The following is a 21,182-nucleotide window of genomic DNA, read 5'->3' on the forward strand; positions in this document are numbered from 1 at the left end:
ATTCGACACCAGCCGAACAAAACAAAGAAAACACCCAAAAATAGCCCCCGTTAGTTACAAACCAAAACCAGACGATGGAGGATGAGGAGGGAGGGAGGGAGAAGGTAGAGAGAGACAAAGAGAGCACTCAGACTAAAGAGAGGACACAAACAGGGAGGCAACCACAGCACATCGCTACAAGAATTCATGTTAAATCTCAATTAAAACGTCTCCAGGTCGCCTCTATGTCACAGTTAGTAGAGAAGGAAACATCAAGGTGACCTGGAGGAGGATCTAAAGCCCCTTTAAGACTCCTTTCTGTTAATCTGACGGCATCTGAATGTGTCGAATTCATGTCTGAACGAACACCCTAGCTTGCTTTTCAATAAAAGTTTAGTTTCAAGACGACTAAAGTCTGAACTGCATACAGTCACCTTAACCGATATGTAACTATGGCACATTTGGTGTTGCGTGAAGGAGTTTAAGGAAGGATTTCTCCAGATTTCACCACCAAAATTGGTCTAAAAACATCACACCGAGCACAACATATCTATTAAACTGAACTTTACTTTGAAGAAAAAGACTTTAAAACAGTTCAGATTGATGGAAATCACCAATGATGACAGTACAGAGGATCTAGGTTTAAGACGCCCTCGACCCACGGCGCTTCATCGTTACATTGGAACTGGTTGGCGAGCAATACATCGTCACGTTCAGCTATAAGACGGATTTGTTTCCATTCACTGGTTGTATGCTACCTTGGATTGTGCTACATTCGCTGACTTTATGCCCTTCATTATGGCTCCCAAGCATAATCAGATAGATCAAGTTGTAAAAACAAATCAAGTTGGTCTGTTATCTTCTTGTAAAATGAATCATACATGCATGAAAGTCATTGGTATCCATGACTTCTCCAAACACCTGATCGATATCTTCATGCACGTAACGGCTTTGTTTACTTTTCGCCGGAGTTCCGACTTATGGTGAAAATCGACTTACGTCAGGCCGTTGGAACGGAACTCAGATGTAAGTAGAGGACCCCCTGTATTTCAAGTTTTGACTAATCGGAGTTGAAGTTCAGTTTGTTGCTTCCAGCTGATACTGATATCGTCTCCAGGGTGCCTCAAGTTTAGAGATTGTCAAGAAAGAAACATTGAGGTGAGCTGGAGTAGGATCTAAAGCCCCTTTAAGACTCTTTTCTGTTAATCTGACGACATCTGAACGAGTCAGATTCATGTCGGAAAGAACACCCTCGCTTGCTTTTCTGTAAAAGTCGCAATCTTACAAGTTTAGTTTCAAGACATCTAAAGTCTTAACGGCATACAGTCGTCTTAACTGATGTGTAAGTATGAGGCACTTGGAGTTGAGTTTAAGGAAGTATTTTTCCAAATTTCACAACCAAGATTGATCTACAAACATCCATCAGAGTGCAAAATGTCTATAAAAATTCAACTTTTCTTTGAAGAAAAGAGTCTATAACAGTTCAGATTGATGGACATCACCACTGATGGCTATAATGCAGGTTTTGACTAACAGGAGCTGAAGTTTAGTTTGTTGCTTCCAGCTGTTTAGGACTATTTCTTCTAAGTTTATTAAATACCAGCAGCAGGATCCATACGGCAGAGAGCTGCGTATATTTGAGCGCAACTTGATTAATTATTCATAACTGTAAATGATCTCTTGCATGGAGACAGGATGGATCAGGATCTAAAAGGAGGTCAATACAAAGAGCGTAAAATGTCTAGAAAAATACAACTTCAACAGATTTAATCTTTAGTTTTTTAGTGCATAATTCTGTTTTATTCATCCCTGGATGTACTTTAGTGAATGACAGAATGCCGTCACTTTAACAGATGGACGTTTCGTGTCTAAAAGGGGCTACAACTCGTCTGGAGCAGAACCTGGAGGGGAAGTGAAGATAGGAATGATACTCACCTGATCCAAGAAGATCTACGGAAGCAGAAACCAAAGGAGCATGGAGAAGACGTGTTTGATTCAGGTATAATTTCATTCCTACTTTTACAACTTGTGGATGTTTTCATAGACTTGATTTGTTGAATCTTTTCTGGACCACTTACCTCCCCAGGATGTGGGAGCAGCTGATGGTGCTGAGGGACCAGAGGAGCTCAGAGGATCCAGGTCCAACAAAGAACTGCAGGAAGACCACATTCAGGTTGGAATTCTTTCACTTTTGTGCTCTGATCACTCAGTAATCACCCTTCGTTCCACATAAACAACCACCAGTAAAGACAACCAGCACGTGTGCATCTAAGCACATTAAAAATTAATCTACTCAACAAGTAAAGCTGTTTATTTGGAGCTCATGGTTTAAAAATGAGAATATTCCTGCAGAAATTATGCTAGATTTTGCTTTTTATTCACCCTAAGCTTTGTCAAGCTGTGTTCAAGCAAAATGTCTTCACCGGCGATCACAGCTGAAGCCCATGTTATAGATTTTTTTTGTTTATTATATTACTAATCTGTAAACTGCATTAATTATGGTCTAGTTTCCAATTATAAGCGAATTAAACCAACATATTTGACACATTAAACACATAAACACCTGCAAATGCTTAATTTGATTTGCAATATTTCATTGTGTTCCATGTATTTTACTTTACCACCTCGGTAGCATTACCAGCATTACTTCTCACTTCTTCCATTTTAAGTCAGATTTTAGCTCGTTTATGTTTATTTTCAGTAACATATCATAATGACATCTTATTGTTTTTCTACTAGATGCTGCATGTTATATCTTTTTGTTTTCTGAGCAAAATTTGACAAAAGGATATGCTTTGGTAGCTTTGTTTCATCTTAGCTTAGCTTAACTTAGCTTAGCATAGCTTAGCTTGTTTGTCTTTGATTATTCCTCTACAAGAAAAGAGAAAATCCTTTACTTTTACTCCTGTTGAGTACAAAGTTATGGATATCTTTCTCTGGTGTTTTGGTAGACAATGATCACTTTTTGGTCTCCAAACTAGTTCACTCAGACTAGTTTTAGATACACAACAAGCAATTTTTGTTCTGAATTTGAACCTGGTAACAAACCACCTGGTGTGTGAGGTTTAGCTTCTTGCCAAATACATCTTTAAAAAAGAATTTTAAGATATTAAATATAAATGTAACTAACTCTTCGGCTGGTTCAGGAGCAGCTGAGGCGGCAGCTCCGGCGCTCTCTCCAGGAGGAGGCTGCAGTGTCGGGACGGCGTTTGAAGATTTGGCCGGAGTCGATGTGGGAGACACGTTGTTTGTTGGAGACCCCTAGAAGACAGGTAGAAAAACTTATTAATAGTGATACATCAGACTGAAGGAGCCCAGAGGACATTAACGGTTAGTTTAAATGTGCATCTTACCTTTGTTGGAGACCTGGAAGAGGAAGAACAGGAAGAATTGTAAGCGATTGGTTTAAAAACAGCTGTTCTGCTGGACATAATGTTTGATGAGTTTTCCAAGTTCAAACAAAAACGCATCATATGTGATCATATGAAGAGTTCATTTCCAAACTTTATGTGGAAAAAAATAACAAATCTGAAGCATTTGATTGGTTAAAATAGTCGAGTTGTCGTCCAATAATCGATTTCTCTTGGAGCTAAACCCTTCATACAGTGATCCACATCAGGACGTGACAGAACACAGACTTACTGTTGGACCAAAACATGTGTTTCTCACACATGTAATCACAGCAACACACACATTTCCACACGTGAATAGTTTCACATGTGAACAATGTGTGTGTGTTTACCTGACGGTGGGGTGGAGGTGACACTAGATACAGAGTTTTCTAAGAAGTTAGTGAAACTCTAAACAGACATACGACATATGCTCACCCTTCACTGGTGTTTCCAAATCAACATAAGGGAGAATAAAAGAGAGGACGGGTTAAATGAAATTATCCATAAAACACCTGTTCAGAGCTGCTTCTACCAACATTTCTGTAGCTTTTTAAGGGTGACAACTCGTGAAAATAAAAGAAGGATAAAGCAGGAGCTAAGATAAATGGAATTAAATGCCATCTTACCCCTTCTTTCCCCTTTTTTCGTCCTCCAGACCGTTCATGTGTGTTTCCAGAGACTCCAGGATACTGCTGGGAGCCTGACAACAAATTCAAACACGAGTCATCGACAAATAATCCCTTCAACACAACTCCTGCATCGGTTTCTCTGGTTGAAACTGGCCTCAGAGCTTTGGAAAGCCTCACTGCAGCACCCACATGCGAGTACAAACACGCTCAAACACTAGATTTTTCTGACATGTTTGTCCGGTTAAATTAGGGTCAACATGCCGACACTTCATCCTGCAAACAGGCACTCGGCTAGGACACCCTTTGTTTACCGGGTCCTCGAGGGGTTTAAAGGGACAGTCTTCGTCATCGGAGTCCGCTAGATCCACCACCGCCCCGGGTGGAGACACTGAGTGGGGAGATGGTGGGTGGGATATGAGGGTGTGGGTGAGGTGGGTGGATGGAGTTCCTAATCCGTACAAGGAACCAAATAAACAATAAAAACATGAGAGCGATGATGTGTAACTTACGTAGTTGATGTCAGGAATGTCGTTTTTGTCAACTCCAACTGTCTGTTAAGGGGAAGAAACAATAAAACCAACATTACTACACTGCACAGACTCAAAATTGCTCATATGGGTGCGATCAAAAGTTCCAGGACTGTTCGTGTTGCATAGCTGAGACACGTCTGGAGGAGGATCTGAAGACCCTTTACGTCTCCTTTCTGTTAATCTGACGGCATCTGAACGTGTCAGATTCATGTCTGAACAAAGACCCTAGCTTATTTTCTATAAAAGTTGCAAACTTATAAGCTCCAGCCTAGAATGCGCAAGTCTGAACTGCATACATTTGCCTTAACCATTATGTAATTATGTTATACTTGGAGTTGCACAAAGGACTTTAAGGAAGGATTTTACAGATTTCAGCACCAAAATTGGTCTACAAACATTCGTCAAAGAGTAAAATGTCCATTAAATTCAACTTTACTTTCAAGAAAAAGAGTTCAGACTGACGAAAACCACCAAAGACGACAGTATTTCAGGTGAAATTGAGTTAGTTGCTTCCACTTGTTTCAGACTATGCACCAGCTTGGTTACAGCGCAACGATTTACCAAAAGTTTTTCTTCCACAACAGTGCAATCGTTGCTTTCCATTGGCCTTACTATCCAAGTTGTCTTCAACTTCTACCAAAATGAACTCAGGGTTAAGGGTTGCTTTCTTGACACAGTTGGGGAGATTCATCTGCCATTTACAGAACAGGACTTTTAGGAAGTGTTATAGGAGCAGAGTACAGCTGCAGAAGGAGAATATTTTCCTAGCGGCAGCAGCCAAATGTAAACAAAATGCGATTTTTACTCATTATGTAGGGTAGTCAGAGTCACCAGATATAGACTTCTGGTATAAATATGTCATTGTTTTTCTTCTACCCTTCTGTTGTCTCCATGAAACCACAAGAAACAACCTCTTATATCCTGAAAAAGACAAGTTTTATCAAAATTTGGCTCCAAGTTATTGACTGTTCTCGCTTCCCCTCATGCAAATTTCCACAAAAGCTATTCCCCTTGTCACTGTTTTGTCTGGTCACCATCACTGTGTTCTGGGCTGAGCTCCGCCAAAGATGACCGGTGATTTTTAAAGGAAATGCTGTGGAGGTAGATCAAGATATGCAAGACTATTTCAGAGAGGATGGCAGCCAGATTTAGCCCAGTCTCTGAACTTTTCGATCGCACCTCGTACACGCATTACGATGTTTCTCCTAAAGACGACAACAGTGGACTCCTACCTCGGCCAGCTTCATGAACTCTCCAATCTTCGTCACCCTGGTCAGGAATCTCTTGTAGATCTCCAGCGCCTCCTTACAGTCGCTTTTCTTCATCTTGAAGAATTTCTCTGCGCATAAAAACAGAACGATTTACGCTTTTCGTTTGTGAGGAAAAAAACCTTCAATAAACCGACTGTTTCTGGGCGACTCACCTAATAGGTTGATGATTCCGTCGTTGTAGGACGCAAACAGTTTGACCAGGTCCTTGAAGAGGAGCAGGAACGCAGCGTTGATGATGCCGTTGTTCAGCTCCTTGGGATGAACCTGGGAGGAGGCGATGCAGAGATAAGACCTGATGTCTGACGTTCGGATTATTAGAATAAAGACCCAAGAAAAAGATCTTGAGACGCACATCGAACTCCAGCAGTGTGTCGATCTGAGTCTGCAGAACCGGCATCCCCTTCAGCAGCTTCTCGGTGGTCATAGTTCTCATCACTCCCTCAGCGCTGAGGAGATAAAACAGAGAGAACGTTATGAGAAGAGGTGGAAGACAAACGATTTATGACCTGATGGTGTTTCCAACGAACCCTTTCTTCACTCTGGTGAAGTCGAAAGCCATCTGGCGGTAGGCGAAGGCTTTCTCGTTCAGATACCGTCCGTACCGCCTGATGAACGTAGACATGTCGTAGCCTGGACGCAAAGGAAAGCGATGTTTTAGGAAAAAAACTGCAATTTAAAATGATCTCGTTCATTTCCTCTCATGTGATGGACATCCTGAGATTTTCTCATTTTGTCTAAGATGTGTTAAAGGCCTGCACCAGGAAATACTGTACATCTACTTTCAGATTAGTCAGAATATAAAATCAAAAATCAGCAGTGGAGAGAGACAAACTCATGGCTTTATTATTAAAAATATGACGTACAAAGTCAAAATAAAAATCTTGTATATTTGACTTTAATGTTATATATATCTATATATCCACCTATAAAATTCATAGATTTATCTTTGCAAAGTGAAAAACACAGTAAAATTATTTATGATCATAAATACAACAATAACCAGTTAATTTGGATAATATCAAGAGTGTTACATATAACTTTACATAAAATCTTAAATATTTTATAATAATCATATATTATTTCACATTAGGCACATAATCTATTTATAATGTAAACATAAATCTAAAATCTTTTCATAATTGTATTGATATTTTCGTGTATTTCAAAACATGATAAGAAAATTTCAAAATAAAATACAAAAATGTTCCAGTTTTATTCAGTGTAGGTATACGCCCAAGTTTAGTCAATATAGTTTTTACACATTTGTTGTCACTTAAGTATAAATGTCCAGAGATGCACAAAATAAAAATATGAAATATATATAAATTATATTAAATATTGTAGATTTGATTCTTGTTCAGGCCCTTTTTGCAATTTTCTTTTAAATTTAACATTAATTAAATATATAACTGCTTAATGGCAAAGACTGCAACATGTAGACATCTTTTAGACATTTAATCAACAGAAAACTGCATTTCTTTTCTATTACTGTCATCAGTGTAATAATAAAATGAATTGACGTTCAGACTCTGTATTCTCACCATGGGAGCCGGTTTTGTCAATGAAGTTGCTGAGGTTGAACAAGGAAGTCCTGGAAGCCAAATACTGAATGAACCTCTGAGAAAAAGACAGAAAACCCAACAAAAAAACATCATTTAGACATGAAAAATGAACAATGCAATCAGTTAAACCTTTAATCTATCATATAGGAGGTTTATAGATCTAACACACACACACTGACCTTAACGATCTGACCTTAAAATCAGGATATTTTATTTAAATCAGTTTATTCTACTTGTCTCGTTTAAAAATGTGTAAAAATAAACCATTCATAATAGCCACATTCTGTAAAAAGCAAACAATTCTGCAGCTCTTGACCGAACCGTGAAGCCATGAATGATTCACCTGTGACCAACATTCAGGTGACAAAATTCTGAGAGTTTTTTGGCTGAACAGTTTAAACATGCCAAAGTATTGCAGCGGTGAGTCTGTTGTTTGAGTGTTTAAGTTTAATTTAAAGACAGAAAAAAGATCAGAAATGCCAGTTTTCCTGCAGAAATACGTGACTTTTACTGACGCTGCAAAGTTCTCATCGGTTCCATGATAACCCAGAGGTCATGTTGCAGTGAAAAATGAGCCCACAGTGGGTAAAAACGCCACAGAATCTGCTCCACACGTGAGCAGCGGCGCCTCACCTCGTTGCCGTGGACACACATGTGATGGGTGGTGACGAGCGCCTTGAAGACGACCACCCAGCTGGCGTTGGTGGCTCGCTCGAACAGCGTGTCGGCCATCTGAGGGATGTTCACGTTGGTGGTGTTGGTGGCCGACACCAAATCTGCAAAACACGGCGTCAGAGTCGGTTATTAATCCTCCAGCTCGGCGCTCATCGCTTTAAATTTATCTCAGAACCAGAAATAAAAGAGTTTAATCCGCCAACCCCCAAAAACCTGCCAGAGGCTTTAAAAGGCATGTTATCGTTAGAAAAAACACTAAAATTACACAATTTATCAGCCAGAAATGGAAAAACTATAGGAAATCATCAGATTTTTGACGTTTCGGTGACTTTGAACTACTCATTGTTAACTGAGCTTCAAATCATTTAGTCTATGACTTTAATCGACAACCAAAATAAATCAGTCATACTAACAAGAATCTGTAAAAAACAAAAATTCTGCAGCTCTTGACATAACCAGGAAGTTATAATTGATGTAAATCTGACCAATAGGGAGATGATAAAAATCAGAGCATTTTTTAAGTGAACTGCAGGCAGAGAGCAGAGAGATGAGTAAAGAAACAACCATTATATTAACATGCAAAATAGCACATGCTATCTTTAAAATATCACTAAAGTCACACCAGTTACCAGCCAGATATTAAAAAACAAACAAAAGAATTTTACAAAAATTCCAGCGGTCCATGAACTACTCATCTTTATCCAAAGTTTAAGCTTAAATCTTATTATTTCGTCAAAATCTCTTTATTCTATGTGTCTCATTTAAAAGTAAACATCAAAAATGAACCATGTGAACCACCACTTTGTTAAATTTCAATAATTCACAGCTCAGAGGAGCAGGTCTGCGGCTTTAAAAGTTTCTGCACGGCTTTAAAAAGCTACGTTTTAAGGGTTAGTTTGTCCTCAGAATAACAAACTGGAACTTTGATTCAGTGTCGGATGCAGACGCCTTCAGAGAATATTAAAGCTGGAGGACGACTGCTGCAGAAACGCACATTCATAGACACAAACACACATTATAGGCAGGAACACACACAGAATACTGCTTCGTCATCTCCGTTCAGAACAGAGACGTTCAGGCTGCAGCAGCATCAGATCAGAAACAGAAAAGCAGCTGAACAGGTGATGGAGCGTCAAAAACACACACCGAAAGTAAAAATCTATTAAAACACAGTAAAAATCTGTCCAGCAGAAGTGCCAGAAATATTTGTCAAAAACTGCAAAAAACTATGAAGTTAGCGGCAACATGCATAAAATAAATTTTTATCTGGTTTAAATACAGTAAAGCTTTGTAATTCTCTGGAAAATGGAATTAGGCACAGTTTTGAATATTTGGAATTGTTTTAAACAAATTTGAATCAAAAATGTTCCTGCAGACCAAATATTGATGAATTTTAACATTTCCTCCTTAAAAGCTGTAAGAGACTAAATCTGATGTTATGGGGCTCTATGAAGCTACAAACTGCTTTCTTGTTGACTTTATGTTAACAGTGGATGGAGCTGATTTTTGCCTTAATGAATGTTCAAATACATGCATTTGAAATTAGTTAAACTGAACAGTGTTTTGAACATTAAAGCATAAAAACATGTTCAGTAGAGAAAAAAGCTACAATTAAGGCCTGTAAATGTGCAGAATAAAAGCCTAAATGAAACACAATCACATTTTAATGTTATCAATTACAAACTTTGATTCTTTAAACTAATTTTCTGTCATTTTCTGCAAATTTTAATTTATTTGAACTATTTTAGAGTTATTTTTTGACAATTTTGCATCATTTTAGACAGTTTTATGAGATCTAAAAAAGCCTTTGGTAATTTTTTTGACACATTTAGTCTCATTTTAACCATTCTGGAGCCGTTTTGGACTAACTTTGACTCATTTTGGGACAGACAGAATGCTGATTTACATGATAAGGACATATTTTACAGTAGAATCCTGACAGAAATGTGAAATCTGAAGCGTGATGTTTACTGTAAGTGTATTTTTCACGCCCTCATGCTGACATTGAGAGATTTTATCCCGCAGATATCGACAGAACGACTCCGCTAATGGAACAGGAGAAGGTCTCGTACAGAAAGACGCCAGAAATAAAGCAGGGAGAAGATCAGGAGCAGAAAGGGGGCAGCTGAAGGTCAGGGAGGCTGGGAGGGTCTCAGGTTTGGGGCTTTAATCAGATTATTGCTAATCACCGCTCTGCTTCCTGCATGTAAACACAAGCTGCTCCACAAACCCGAAAACGCTCAACTAAACAGTAATAATCAGAATAAAATGGACAGAAGAACATCAACAGCACGGAAATCTGACCTTTTATGGATAAAACATGAAGAAAACTGAGCAAGATTTTAATTGAAAGTGTTTTTAGGAGCCTCGAATGAGATTTACATTAGATTTTTAAGTAATTTTAAGCAAAAAAACACCTGAACTGAACACTCAAATGTACTTTGAAGCAAAATACTGCAAATAAATCTGGGGAAAAAAAACTATTTTTAATTTACAAATGTCACCGTAAAGCTTCCCCAGTTGATCTTTATATTCTAATTTTCAAATCAGGTATTATCTATAAAAAAATGAGAAAAATGAACATTAAATAAATGCGGCTTTAAAAGTCTTCTTTCATTCTGTTGATAAATTAGACTTAAAGATTTGTACCGATGACATGTTGAATGTATTTTTATTACTTTATTAGTCAGACAATCGATTTTTATGACGTTCTAACCAAATAAATAGAATATGAACAAATTCCTCTGTAGAAACATGCAGAGTAAAGACAAGAACAAATCTTTTAATATTTTTTATACATTATATTTTATATTTATTTTTTAAAATCTTTTTTCACTATATTTTTTCATTTTTTTTAATTTGATTTTATTTTAATTAAATGTGATCTTATTTCACATTATTTTATTTTTTCACTTTCTTTTATTTTAAATGTATTTTTTTATTTCTGTATTATTGAAATAAGCAAAATTATATACAGTATGTATATAAAGAAAATAATGCTTTAAAACCTGTAACCATAGATTTACATTTTTTAAAGAAATGTTAATTTTCTTTTAACATAATAAAAGACTACTTATATATATGTGACAAAATATTATGAATTCACAAATATTGATTTTTTTATTTAATAGATATAATAAAATCGTTAGATTCAAGCTACATACTATAAATATAAATATAAAATTAGGTCATATTTAATGACAATTAGTAGAAAAATAAGCCTTAGCTGTGTATTTTTTATAGAATTGTTTATTAAAGAATATGAAGGTATAAAATGACGGTGCAATAAAATAAAATAAAGTGAAATAAGATCAATTAAAATAATGTAAAATAAAATAAAATGTAAATCAAATTAAATAAAGTTAAATATGATGAAACTAAATAAAATTGTGAAATAAGACAAATTAAAATTAAAATAAAGTAAAATAAAATAAAAGTTAAATAAATTAAATAAAGTTAAATATCATGAAACTACAATAAAATAAAGTGAAATAAAGTAAAAATAAAAATAAAACAAAACGGAAACAAGATTAAAAAAACAAAAAAATTGAATTCAATTAGAGGGAAATAAGATTAAAATAAATAGGATACAATATAGAAAAAAATGACAGGTTTGTAAATGAGAGCTGAACTGTGTTTTATTTGGGTTCAGCGTCACTTTACTGGATTAAAACGGTTCAGTCTGAGTGAATGCGTTTAATATTCTGGGATCTTCTTGTGATCTTTGTGGAACTAATTAATCGGACCAGATGGTGACAGAAACTGTGTCGCTGCTTTAATGATGTTTTTATCTTTAATTTCTTCACTTCTTCTACTTCCAACCTGGATTTCATTTTACTGAGTTTTTCTGCCTCATGTCTCCATAAAACGACCAAACTCTACAATCCACAGCAGGAAAAAACACAAAATTTACCATTTTACAACAAAAAAATCATAGAATTTAGACTTTTTTTAAACCGTGTCGTCCTGCAGGTCAAAACTGACCCGTTTTAAAGTTTGAAAATGTAGGAAAAATTAAATATTTTCACAGTGAAACTTCTGTCCACATTTTCAACGTTTTTGGAAAGTATTTGAACATTTTTTGGTGGAAAAAAATAAATGTTAAAATGTTTCTTGAGAACATTCACAAAAAATCAACCAAATCCAGCTAAAGTCGTTGGATTTTGCTTGATTTTTATGTGAACGTTCTTAAAGAAAATACTAGAATCTTTACTGATATAGATGGAATCACTTTAGATATTTTTAGGATTTTTATTGGAAGATTTTTACTCATTATTTGAAAGTACTTACAAGAATTTTCGTGCCAAATTTGGGGATTTTTTTAAATAAAACTTTTAAGGGAAACTTTTAAGGAATTACTGGAATTTTCTTCCTGAAGGTTTTACACATTTTTTTTTTTTACAAATTTGGGATTTTTTTTTCTGAATTTTTGGATTTTTTTCAGATAAGGAAACAATATTTTTTGGTGCCCGTAAATGAGGACAACAGGAGGGTTAATTAAAAAATGACTCAAACCAATTATTTGATTACTTTCTTGGTGTCTAACATCAGAAAATGTTGAAAAATGTGGATCAGTGCCTCCTCAGATGACTTGTTTGGCCACAGAGAGCTTACAGAACATTATCGTGTTCATATTTTCTCAGATATTATCTCCTGTGTGTGTTGTCGCTGTGTTAATTGCGTTGCCATACGGGTCCTATCATGGGCTGTAATCCTGCTTCCTGTTGTGGTATCATAACCCGACACACATTTACTCCCTCTTAGAGCGGTGTGTGTGGCTAATGCGGATTGGCCGAGCTAAATAAAGACTCCTACGGTAATCCGCGGCCCAGAGGAGCGCTCTAAGAATGAAGCTGCCGTGATTGTGGTTTCTTTTTCACAACAAGTCGCTCCGTTAGCGGCCAGGAGAGTCCAGGAGGCCGTAAACACCTCACACCTGAGAGCAAAGCTGCACCAGATCACCGATCACCCGTTAATCAATCACAGGCTCAGAAATGTCGGAGAACGGTGGCAGATGTCAATTAGTGGTAAAAAGATCCAGTTTACCGTCACAGAGGAGGGGAAAATGAAAATATTCAGATTTAAGGAGCTAAACTCACACAAGTTACACTTTTTCTAATTAAATAATGACTCAAACTGACTAATTAATTGTCAAAATTGTTTGTTTTGTCCCTAAAATCTCAGAAAATGGTGAAAAATGTCCATTAGTGGCAAAAATATTCAATTTATTGTCACAGAGAGGGAAAGAAAACTGAAAATATTCACATTTAAGAAGCTAGAACCACAGAATTGACACTTGGTCTAATTAAAAAATGACTCAAACTGATTAATTAATCGTCGCAATTAATTGCTTTGAGTCTAGAATGTCCAAAAATGATGAAAAACTTCAATTAGTGGCAAATATATTCAGTTTACTGTCGTAGAGGATGAAAATATTGGCATTTAAGAAGCTAAAATCACAGAAATTAGACGATTTTCTTCTTGAAAAGCAGCTCAAACTGAATATCTTTACCACCAATTTACATTTTTCACCATTTTCAGTCATTTTTTATTGAAAGAAAGTCTAAATTCTGTATATGTGCATGTATATTTACATTTACTTGAAAAAAAACTTCTTCAAACTATTATTGGAAATAGAGTTTAGCAGTACAGGAATGTCATTTTGTGGAGGCTGAGCTGTTTTTTGAGGTATTAAGCCTGAAATTCTTGCAGTCAGAGCTTCTTGTTGCACTAAAATAGCCTTAAACTTAAAAAAAAAAGATTTGTTATTCACCAAACATTGCCTTTAAATCTCAAAAATTATACCTCATGGTGACAATAAGGCTTCATCCAACCAAGAAACATCCTGATTATCCTTCAGCCAACTGGATATGTTTGAGATTTAGTGGTACAGACAGAAGAAAGAGGCTTTATATGATAAATAAATATTAACTACAACATATTCATGCACAGTAAAAGAGGTGATAAGCTTAATTTTAACTCCCAGTATAGATATTTTCTACATGACTTCAGATGAATCCAGACTTTCTGCCTTCAGTGTTGACTGAACTTCAGTCTGTTTGTTGACCTTGGTGAACAGAAGCTGCAGAAATCTCTAACATCAGACCTGCAGAGTCGGTTTCACTTCATCTTCTGAGTTAATTCCTGGCTAAATAAACCGAAATATTCCATTTAATACTGTGTGACTTATAGTCTATAACAGTGTTGTTGCAATGCAGCAGTATGACCTTCATACTTTTAAAAACGGCATATTGGCATCATGATAATAACGCATGCATGATAAGAAACTATTATTGTAAGTGGTGATGATGCACATTAAGACTGGATGAATTTTCTATCCAGCTAGTTCAAAATCATGTGAAAGAAGAAGACGAAAACCTCTCAAACTAGCATTATTTTTCTTCCTCTTTGCAGATTTTGCATCAATATTGTGATCGGGTTGTTTTTGGACACTAAAATCATGCAGTGACAGTCAATTCCTGCACTGCTGCCCTCATTTTACACTGAATTAAATGCAGATATCTAAGTTAACACACTAAATTTTTGCTGCAAACATCGTGTGAGAGAAGAAGACAGAAGAAAGTGATGCCAAAACCAACATTATTCTTGTTTTTCTTTTCAAATTTTGCATCAATATCATAAAAAAAATTGTTATCAGGAGCCTTTTTGGAAACAACAATTGTGCAGTGAAGGCCTCATTTTACACTAAATTACATGCAGATATTTAAGTTAAAATGTGAGAAAATTTTTGCTGCATGTAGAGGAAGGTTTTGCACACTTTATAACCTTTGCTGCTTTTATTTTATAGCTGACTCCTCCATATTTACACATGATATATGATCACATAAGTAACTATCTGGATGAAAATTGTAGGTAGTAGCATTGCGATTTCATGCCAGATGGACTCATCAACTAGCTAGTTAGCTATTAGCACAGTGTATGGATCTACAGCTGCACAAAATTCCATAAAAACATCAAATTTTGCTCCAATATCAGAATAACGCTGTCATCAGAAACTGTTTTGGACACAACAACCGTCCAGTCAGGGCCTCTTTCACACTGAATTTAATGCAAAGTTAAAACGTGAGAAAATTTCTGCAACATGTAGAAGAAAGTCTTGCACACTTATGGAACCTTTGCTGCTTTAATTTATAGCTGAATCTTCCATATTTGCATACAATCAATGACATAAGTAGCTATCAGGTAGCAATGATGCACTTTAACAGTGGATGTACTCACTAGCTAGTTAGCTACTAGCACAAAGCGTAGATGTACAGCTGCGTAAAATCACATCAGAGAAGAAGACAGATCAGAGTGAGACCTAAAAAAGCATAATTCTTCCTTTTCTTTTCGAATTCTGCATCAGTATCATGGCAAATTTATTATCAGGATCTGTTTTGGAGACAATAATTGAGTAGTAAACATCACTTGAGTTCATTCCTGCACCGTTAGCAGGATGCCAGCTGGCTAGCTAGCTACTAGACTTAGACGGACTTTCTAAGCACACTAGCACAGAGCATGGATCTACTGCTGCCCAAATCCACAACAGAGGAGAAAATATGTGAGAGAGGCACCCAAAAAAGCCAAATTTTTGTTTTTCTTTTCAAAATTTGTACCAATATTGCATTAAATTTGTGATCAGGGAGTCTTTTGGACACAGCAGTCTCGCAGTGACCGTCTGATCTTTAATAAATGCGCTAAATTTTTGCACTGAAGGCCTCATTTTACAATAAAATAAATGCAGATGTCGAAGTTACAATGTGAGAAATTTTCTGCTGCTAGTAGAGGAAAGTCTTGCTACATTTTCTGCATTTATTTTACAGTTAAATTATTTATATTTACACATATGTGATCTGATAACTAACTATCAGGTTGAAAATTGTACGTAGAAGTACTGCAGTTTAATTCCAGATGCACTCACCAACCAGCTAGTTAGCTGTTAGCACAATGTGTGACTCTGCTTTTTCACAAAATCCCTTAAAAGCACTATTTTTCTTTCTCTTTTTCAAATTTTGCATCAATTTTAAGATAAAGTTGTTATCATGAAGTGTTTTGGACACAACAATCGTGCACTGAAGGCCTCGAAGGCCACTATGTTAAATGCAAAGTTAAAACACAAAAAAATTTAGCTGCATCTTGAGGAAAGTCCTGCACACTTATGGAACATTTGCTGCTTCAACTTCACAATTAAACCATTAATATTTACACGCGATATGTGACATGATAGTAATTATCTGGCTGAAAATTGTAGGTCGTAGTATTGCAGTTTAACTCCAGAAGCATTCACCAACTAGCTAGTTAGCTATTAGCACCACGTCTGGACCTACTGTTGCACAAGATCCCATAGAAGCAACATTTTTCTTTCTCTTTTCAAATTTTGCATCAATTTCATGATAAAGTTGTCTTCAGGAACTGTTTTGGACATGACAATCCTGCACTGAGGCCTCCTTTTACGCTGAATTAAACGCAGACATCTAAGCTAAATCACAAGAAGCTAGCTGAATGTTGTATTAGCTGCTTTTTCCATCTTAACCCAGCAGATTTTTAAATTTATTGTTTAGCGTTTTGGTTGAAGAACTGAACCCCCTCTGCTCTCTGGAGACGACTGGACCGTCATTCGCCTTCTTCCTCCTCACGGTCGACTCTCTGCCATTACAGCGCCTGACAGTCTGTTGCCACGGAAACCCAGCATCCATCCCATCGGGTCACTGTGCAACTGTCACCGAGCAACAACCACCATCTGCTTCGACATGTTTCAACTAAAACGTGCAGAAAGGTGGATAACTACATGTATGATTAAAAATACTCCTAGCTACTTTTTTTATTTTAATTCTGCTTTTTATTGTCTAATTTTGTGTGGGATTTTTTTAGAGGTTTGTGGAAATGTTTGGAGGAGTTTCCTTCAGCACAGTGGCCTACATACGAGGCGCCCCAGAAATAGACTCGACACAACCTCATTGATCGAAAACCCAGCGGAGGAGAGCAGGAATCAACCGGTAATCTGGGATTCTAACACCAAAATTACAACTCAAAATGATACAATTAGGAAATCATAAACACCTGCAAGAGGTTAAACTGTCACTGGTTTCACAAATTCACCAATTTTGAAGGTATTTTATGTTGTAACGCTCAATAATGTTTAAATTTGGCCTCTCATGCTGTAAATATTGAACTGAAAGCTACAAAATTATATCACAAATCATGATATCTGCGAGAAAAAACACCCAAACTCACTAGATTTCCTGCATTTTACAGCTTTATGGGATAGTATTCCTTTATATGATTGATATAAATGAAGAAAATTTTAAAAATAAGTAAGAATAACACTAATATTTGCCTGCATTTCACCATTAAGTGTGTGAATGTCAGTAGAAAAGATGGATTTTTTGTTAACTTATCACCAAAAATGAATTTTTTCATGAAGAAAATGTCCAAAAAAGTCAATAACATTTATCTGCTCATCTTAAAAGTCATAAATATGTTCTTTAGATGCAGTATTTCATCAAAATTAAGCACAATAACTACATTTAAGACACATCTAGAACTAGTTGCATGTTGCTAAATCACACTGGAATTGGAATTTTATGCAGTTGGAGATTAAAACTGCAAAGATTTATCGATTAGTTAAATTAATCTGCATCTATTTTGATGATTAATTAATCAGTTTGAGTCATTTTTTTTTAACAGAAAAAGTCTAAATTCTGTAATTTCTGCCTCTTAAATGAATATTTTCTGGATTCTCTCTTCTCAGTAAACTGAATATCTTTGGACAAAATGAGACATTTGAGGAAACTGATCCACATTTCTCACAATTTTCTGAAATTTTAAAGACAAAATAGCTAATTTTGTCGAATAATCAATCGGTTTAAGTCATTTTTCAAGAAGAAAATTATCTAAATTCTGTGATTTTTAGCTTCTTAAATGTGAACATTTTCTGTTTTCTTTCCTCCTCTGTGACAGTAAACTGAATATCTTTACCACTAATTGACATTTTCTATCATTTTCTGTTGTTAGACACCAAGTATACTAGTCAAATAATTGGTTTGAGTCACTTTTTAATTAAAGAAAGTCTTAATTCTGATTTCATCTTCTTAGTTGTGAATATTTTTGGGTTTCTTTCCTCCTTTATGACAGTAAAGTGAAGAACTTTGGATTTTAGAAACTCTGATCCACATTTTTCACCATTTTCTGGCCTTTCAGATACCAAACTACTCATAAGTTGCAGGTCTGTTTTAGAAACTGATGCTAAAGTTAAATCCAGAGACTGACAGTGAAGCTCTCTGCTGCTTTCTGGTTTCGGCGTTGTCACCTTTGGCTGCGTAATAATGCAGACGGTCGTCGGCTGATTATTAAATTATTCAGGAAGCAAGCAGATCACCAGATAGAAGGTCCGAGCAGAAGACGCAGGACTTCTTAGCCAATCAGAGCCTGTGACGGTCCGACTCAGTGTTTGTGCTTTCAGAAGGTGTCGGAGAAGCTGGTGAGCTCCGATAATTACATTCATCGGTGAATTCGTCATCATGTTTAGGTGTCTGTGGAAGCAAAGTGCAAAAAGCTGCAAGAAGTTGAGCTGTAAATTCATCACTGTCATAATTTGGCTCCAAAATGTTGAAAATTTAGCCTCAGTTAATACCAAAACTAATGCAAACCTTTACAAATTCACAGCAAATCTCAATTTCAGCCAGAAAAATCTAAAGAGTTGCTTCTTTGTTCTGTTTTTCAGCAAAGAAACTTACAAGAATTAATGCATTTACAGCTGTACAGCCATAACCTTGCCAGCAAATTGATTTCTCGCGATATTTGTGAGTTCACAATCTCTCAAGCAACCATCTTGCTCCGCTCCCGCATTCACTGTTCGTACAGAGCCAAGTTGGCACGGGCCAATCACGCAGCAGTTATTCGTGTATGGGGCGGGATATCCGGGTGTGAAGACGACACCAAGCGCCAGTAGATCAAAAACAAACACGGCAACGGAGGACAACGATCGTGTAGATGCTGCTATTAAGTCAGTTTTAGCTGAATCTCCTATCGCTTCTTTGAAGGAAGAACAACGGAGGCGCTTGCTCATTTCTGGATGGTAAAGATGTTTGTGCTTTTTTACCTTTTGGTTTTGGTAAGAGTTTAATCTACCAATTGCTCCGCTCGTTGTTGAAGATCCCGCGATTGGCTAAAAACAAACCTGTCAGAGGCGGGACATACTGTTGCATTGTCCAATCCGTGCCTCTTTCCTCCGAACGGATTTACATGGAGCGGTCCCAGATTGATATTGTGGAGTACTATCAGTACTACACAATTATTAATCTGGCTATTGCCAGGTTAGTACAAGCCACATAAATGAAAAAATTAAAATATACGAAAGAATTACACTAATATTTACTTACATTTAACCATTAATAGTATGGATAATCAGTAGAAAAGATGGATTTTGTTAATTTATCAAAAAGCAAAAAGCAAAAAGGAAAACGTCAATAAAAGGGTCAATAACATTCATTTTTTCATCTTAAAATACATAAATATGTCATTTCGATACATTTACTCAAAATTAAGTGCAATAACTGCACTTAAGAAATATTTAGTACTAGCTGCATGTTGCTAAATCACATTTTAACTGGAATTTCATGTAGTTGGAGAATAAAGCTGCAATAAATAATTGATCAGATGAATTTTACAGCTTTGCAGGATTATTTCACCTTTTATAATGGATACAAATGAAGAAAATCTAATTTTAGGAAGAATCGCGCAAATATTGCATGGCATTTAACAGTTAGGAGTGTGGATGTCAGTAGAAAATATGGATTTTTGTTAACTTATCAGCAAAAATGACTTTTTCCTGTAGAGCAGCTAGTCTTTTTGTTGGTTGCTAACTCTTACTATTTGCTTATGCAAAGCATAAGACACTTTCAAGTCATTTTTGCACAAATTTGATTGATTTTTGGGCAACTTTGAAGCATTTTTAACAGTTTTTGAGCAAGTTCTACTAATGTTAGAGCCTCCAAAGTTGGTGAAATGTCAACCAAAGACTATATTTTAGTAGAAATCTGGTTACTTATTGCTTACTATGGATAGATTTTGAGTCATTTGGGTCCTTTTTTAGACACATTTCAAGTCAAAATATCTAAAAACTGAATCTTTGTCTCATCATATTTGCCCCACATCCCATTCTACTGATGTTAGATGGTACAAACAGCATAAATATCATTATTTTGTGCATATTTGCCATTATTTGAATGAAAGATCATGTGTAAATCATGTGTATTAAAGAGTTGAAAATAATAAGTTTTCACCTCCTATTTTCTCTTGTTTTGTGGAAATACAGATAATAACTAAATACTTAAAGCATAAACAGCATAAATGGCATTGTTTTATAAATATGTGGTTATTTGAAGGAAACTGATCTATAATAAGGACTAAAAAATGGTGATGTGGTCTTTTATGACATTTGACAGTACGCTGTTTTGCTTTCATTAAATCAGTTAAAATGTCATTATTTTGTGGATATTTGGCATTATTTGAAAGAAAAAGTAATAAATAAGTTCCTCAATGGCAAACTTTCCTTGCTTTGTTAAATTAAAGATGACATATAGTGAAATTACTTGGGGGGGGGGGGGGGGGGGGGATAATAAAACAGGCAAAATGATCAAAAATAGCTCTGCATAAACACCACAAGTATTATTTTGTGAATATTTGCCATGATTTGAAAGAAAATTATGTATATTCAAATTCAGGATTTTTCAACTATAAATTGTTCTTGCTTTGTTAAATTACAGAAAATATGTAGCAAAAATACAGAAAAAAATGTAATAAAACAAGCAAATCTATAAAAACTAGCTTAGCATAAACACCACAAACATCCTTATTTTATGGATATTTTGTCATTTGAAAGAAAATGTATTCCATGTTAAGGGCTGAAAATGGTAATATGGTCTTTTACAACATTTGACTGTCAAATTAAACCGTTAAATCAGTTAGAAAACATCACTGTTTTACAGATATTGTCTGGCATTTGCACCGGTTTTGCAGTTTTTGAATGTTACAAAATTCCACTGTTTTCAACATCTTTCTGCCACTTTTGCCTCCAGATTTCCACTGTCTTTTTGCAGTATTAGTGCACGATTTGGCTCCAAATTATAATAAAACAGAAGAA

At 35.8% G+C, this 21,182-nt stretch overlaps 1 protein-coding gene across 13 annotated transcripts in view; it reads right to left on the bottom strand.

Moving 5' to 3' along the window:
• The window catches only part of LOC110969995 (clathrin coat assembly protein AP180-like), a 190,244-nt gene that overhangs the window by 167,895 nt on the left and 1,167 nt on the right, over positions 1 to 21,182 (bottom strand). For 10 of the 13 annotated variants that reach the window (XM_051936787.1, XM_051936784.1, XM_051936783.1 and 7 more), the window contains exons 3-14: positions 7,997 to 8,139; positions 7,343 to 7,418; positions 6,329 to 6,431; positions 6,154 to 6,247; positions 5,954 to 6,065; positions 5,763 to 5,869; positions 4,510 to 4,551; positions 3,998 to 4,071; positions 3,333 to 3,345; positions 3,110 to 3,240; positions 2,058 to 2,131; positions 1,915 to 1,929 (exon numbers count right to left, since the gene is read on the bottom strand). In XM_051936787.1, coding sequence (XP_051792747.1) covers positions 1,915 to 1,929; positions 2,058 to 2,131; positions 3,110 to 3,240; positions 3,333 to 3,345; positions 3,998 to 4,071; positions 4,510 to 4,551; positions 5,763 to 5,869; positions 5,954 to 6,065; positions 6,154 to 6,247; positions 6,329 to 6,431; positions 7,343 to 7,418; positions 7,997 to 8,139 — 984 coding nt within the window. Of the gene's footprint in view, positions 1 to 1,914; positions 1,930 to 2,057; positions 2,132 to 3,109; positions 3,241 to 3,332; positions 3,346 to 3,787; positions 3,813 to 3,995; positions 4,072 to 4,509; positions 4,552 to 5,762; positions 5,870 to 5,953; positions 6,066 to 6,153; positions 6,248 to 6,328; positions 6,432 to 7,342; positions 7,419 to 7,996; positions 8,140 to 21,182 lie in introns of those variants that run through there. The other 3 variants (XM_051936786.1, XM_051936797.1, XM_051936795.1) reach the window with 3 other exon arrangements.

This window comes from Acanthochromis polyacanthus, chromosome 16 (assembly GCF_021347895.1).
Source record: "Acanthochromis polyacanthus isolate Apoly-LR-REF ecotype Palm Island chromosome 16, KAUST_Apoly_ChrSc, whole genome shotgun sequence".
In the NCBI taxonomy this organism is placed as follows: domain Eukaryota; kingdom Metazoa; phylum Chordata; class Actinopteri; family Pomacentridae; genus Acanthochromis; species Acanthochromis polyacanthus.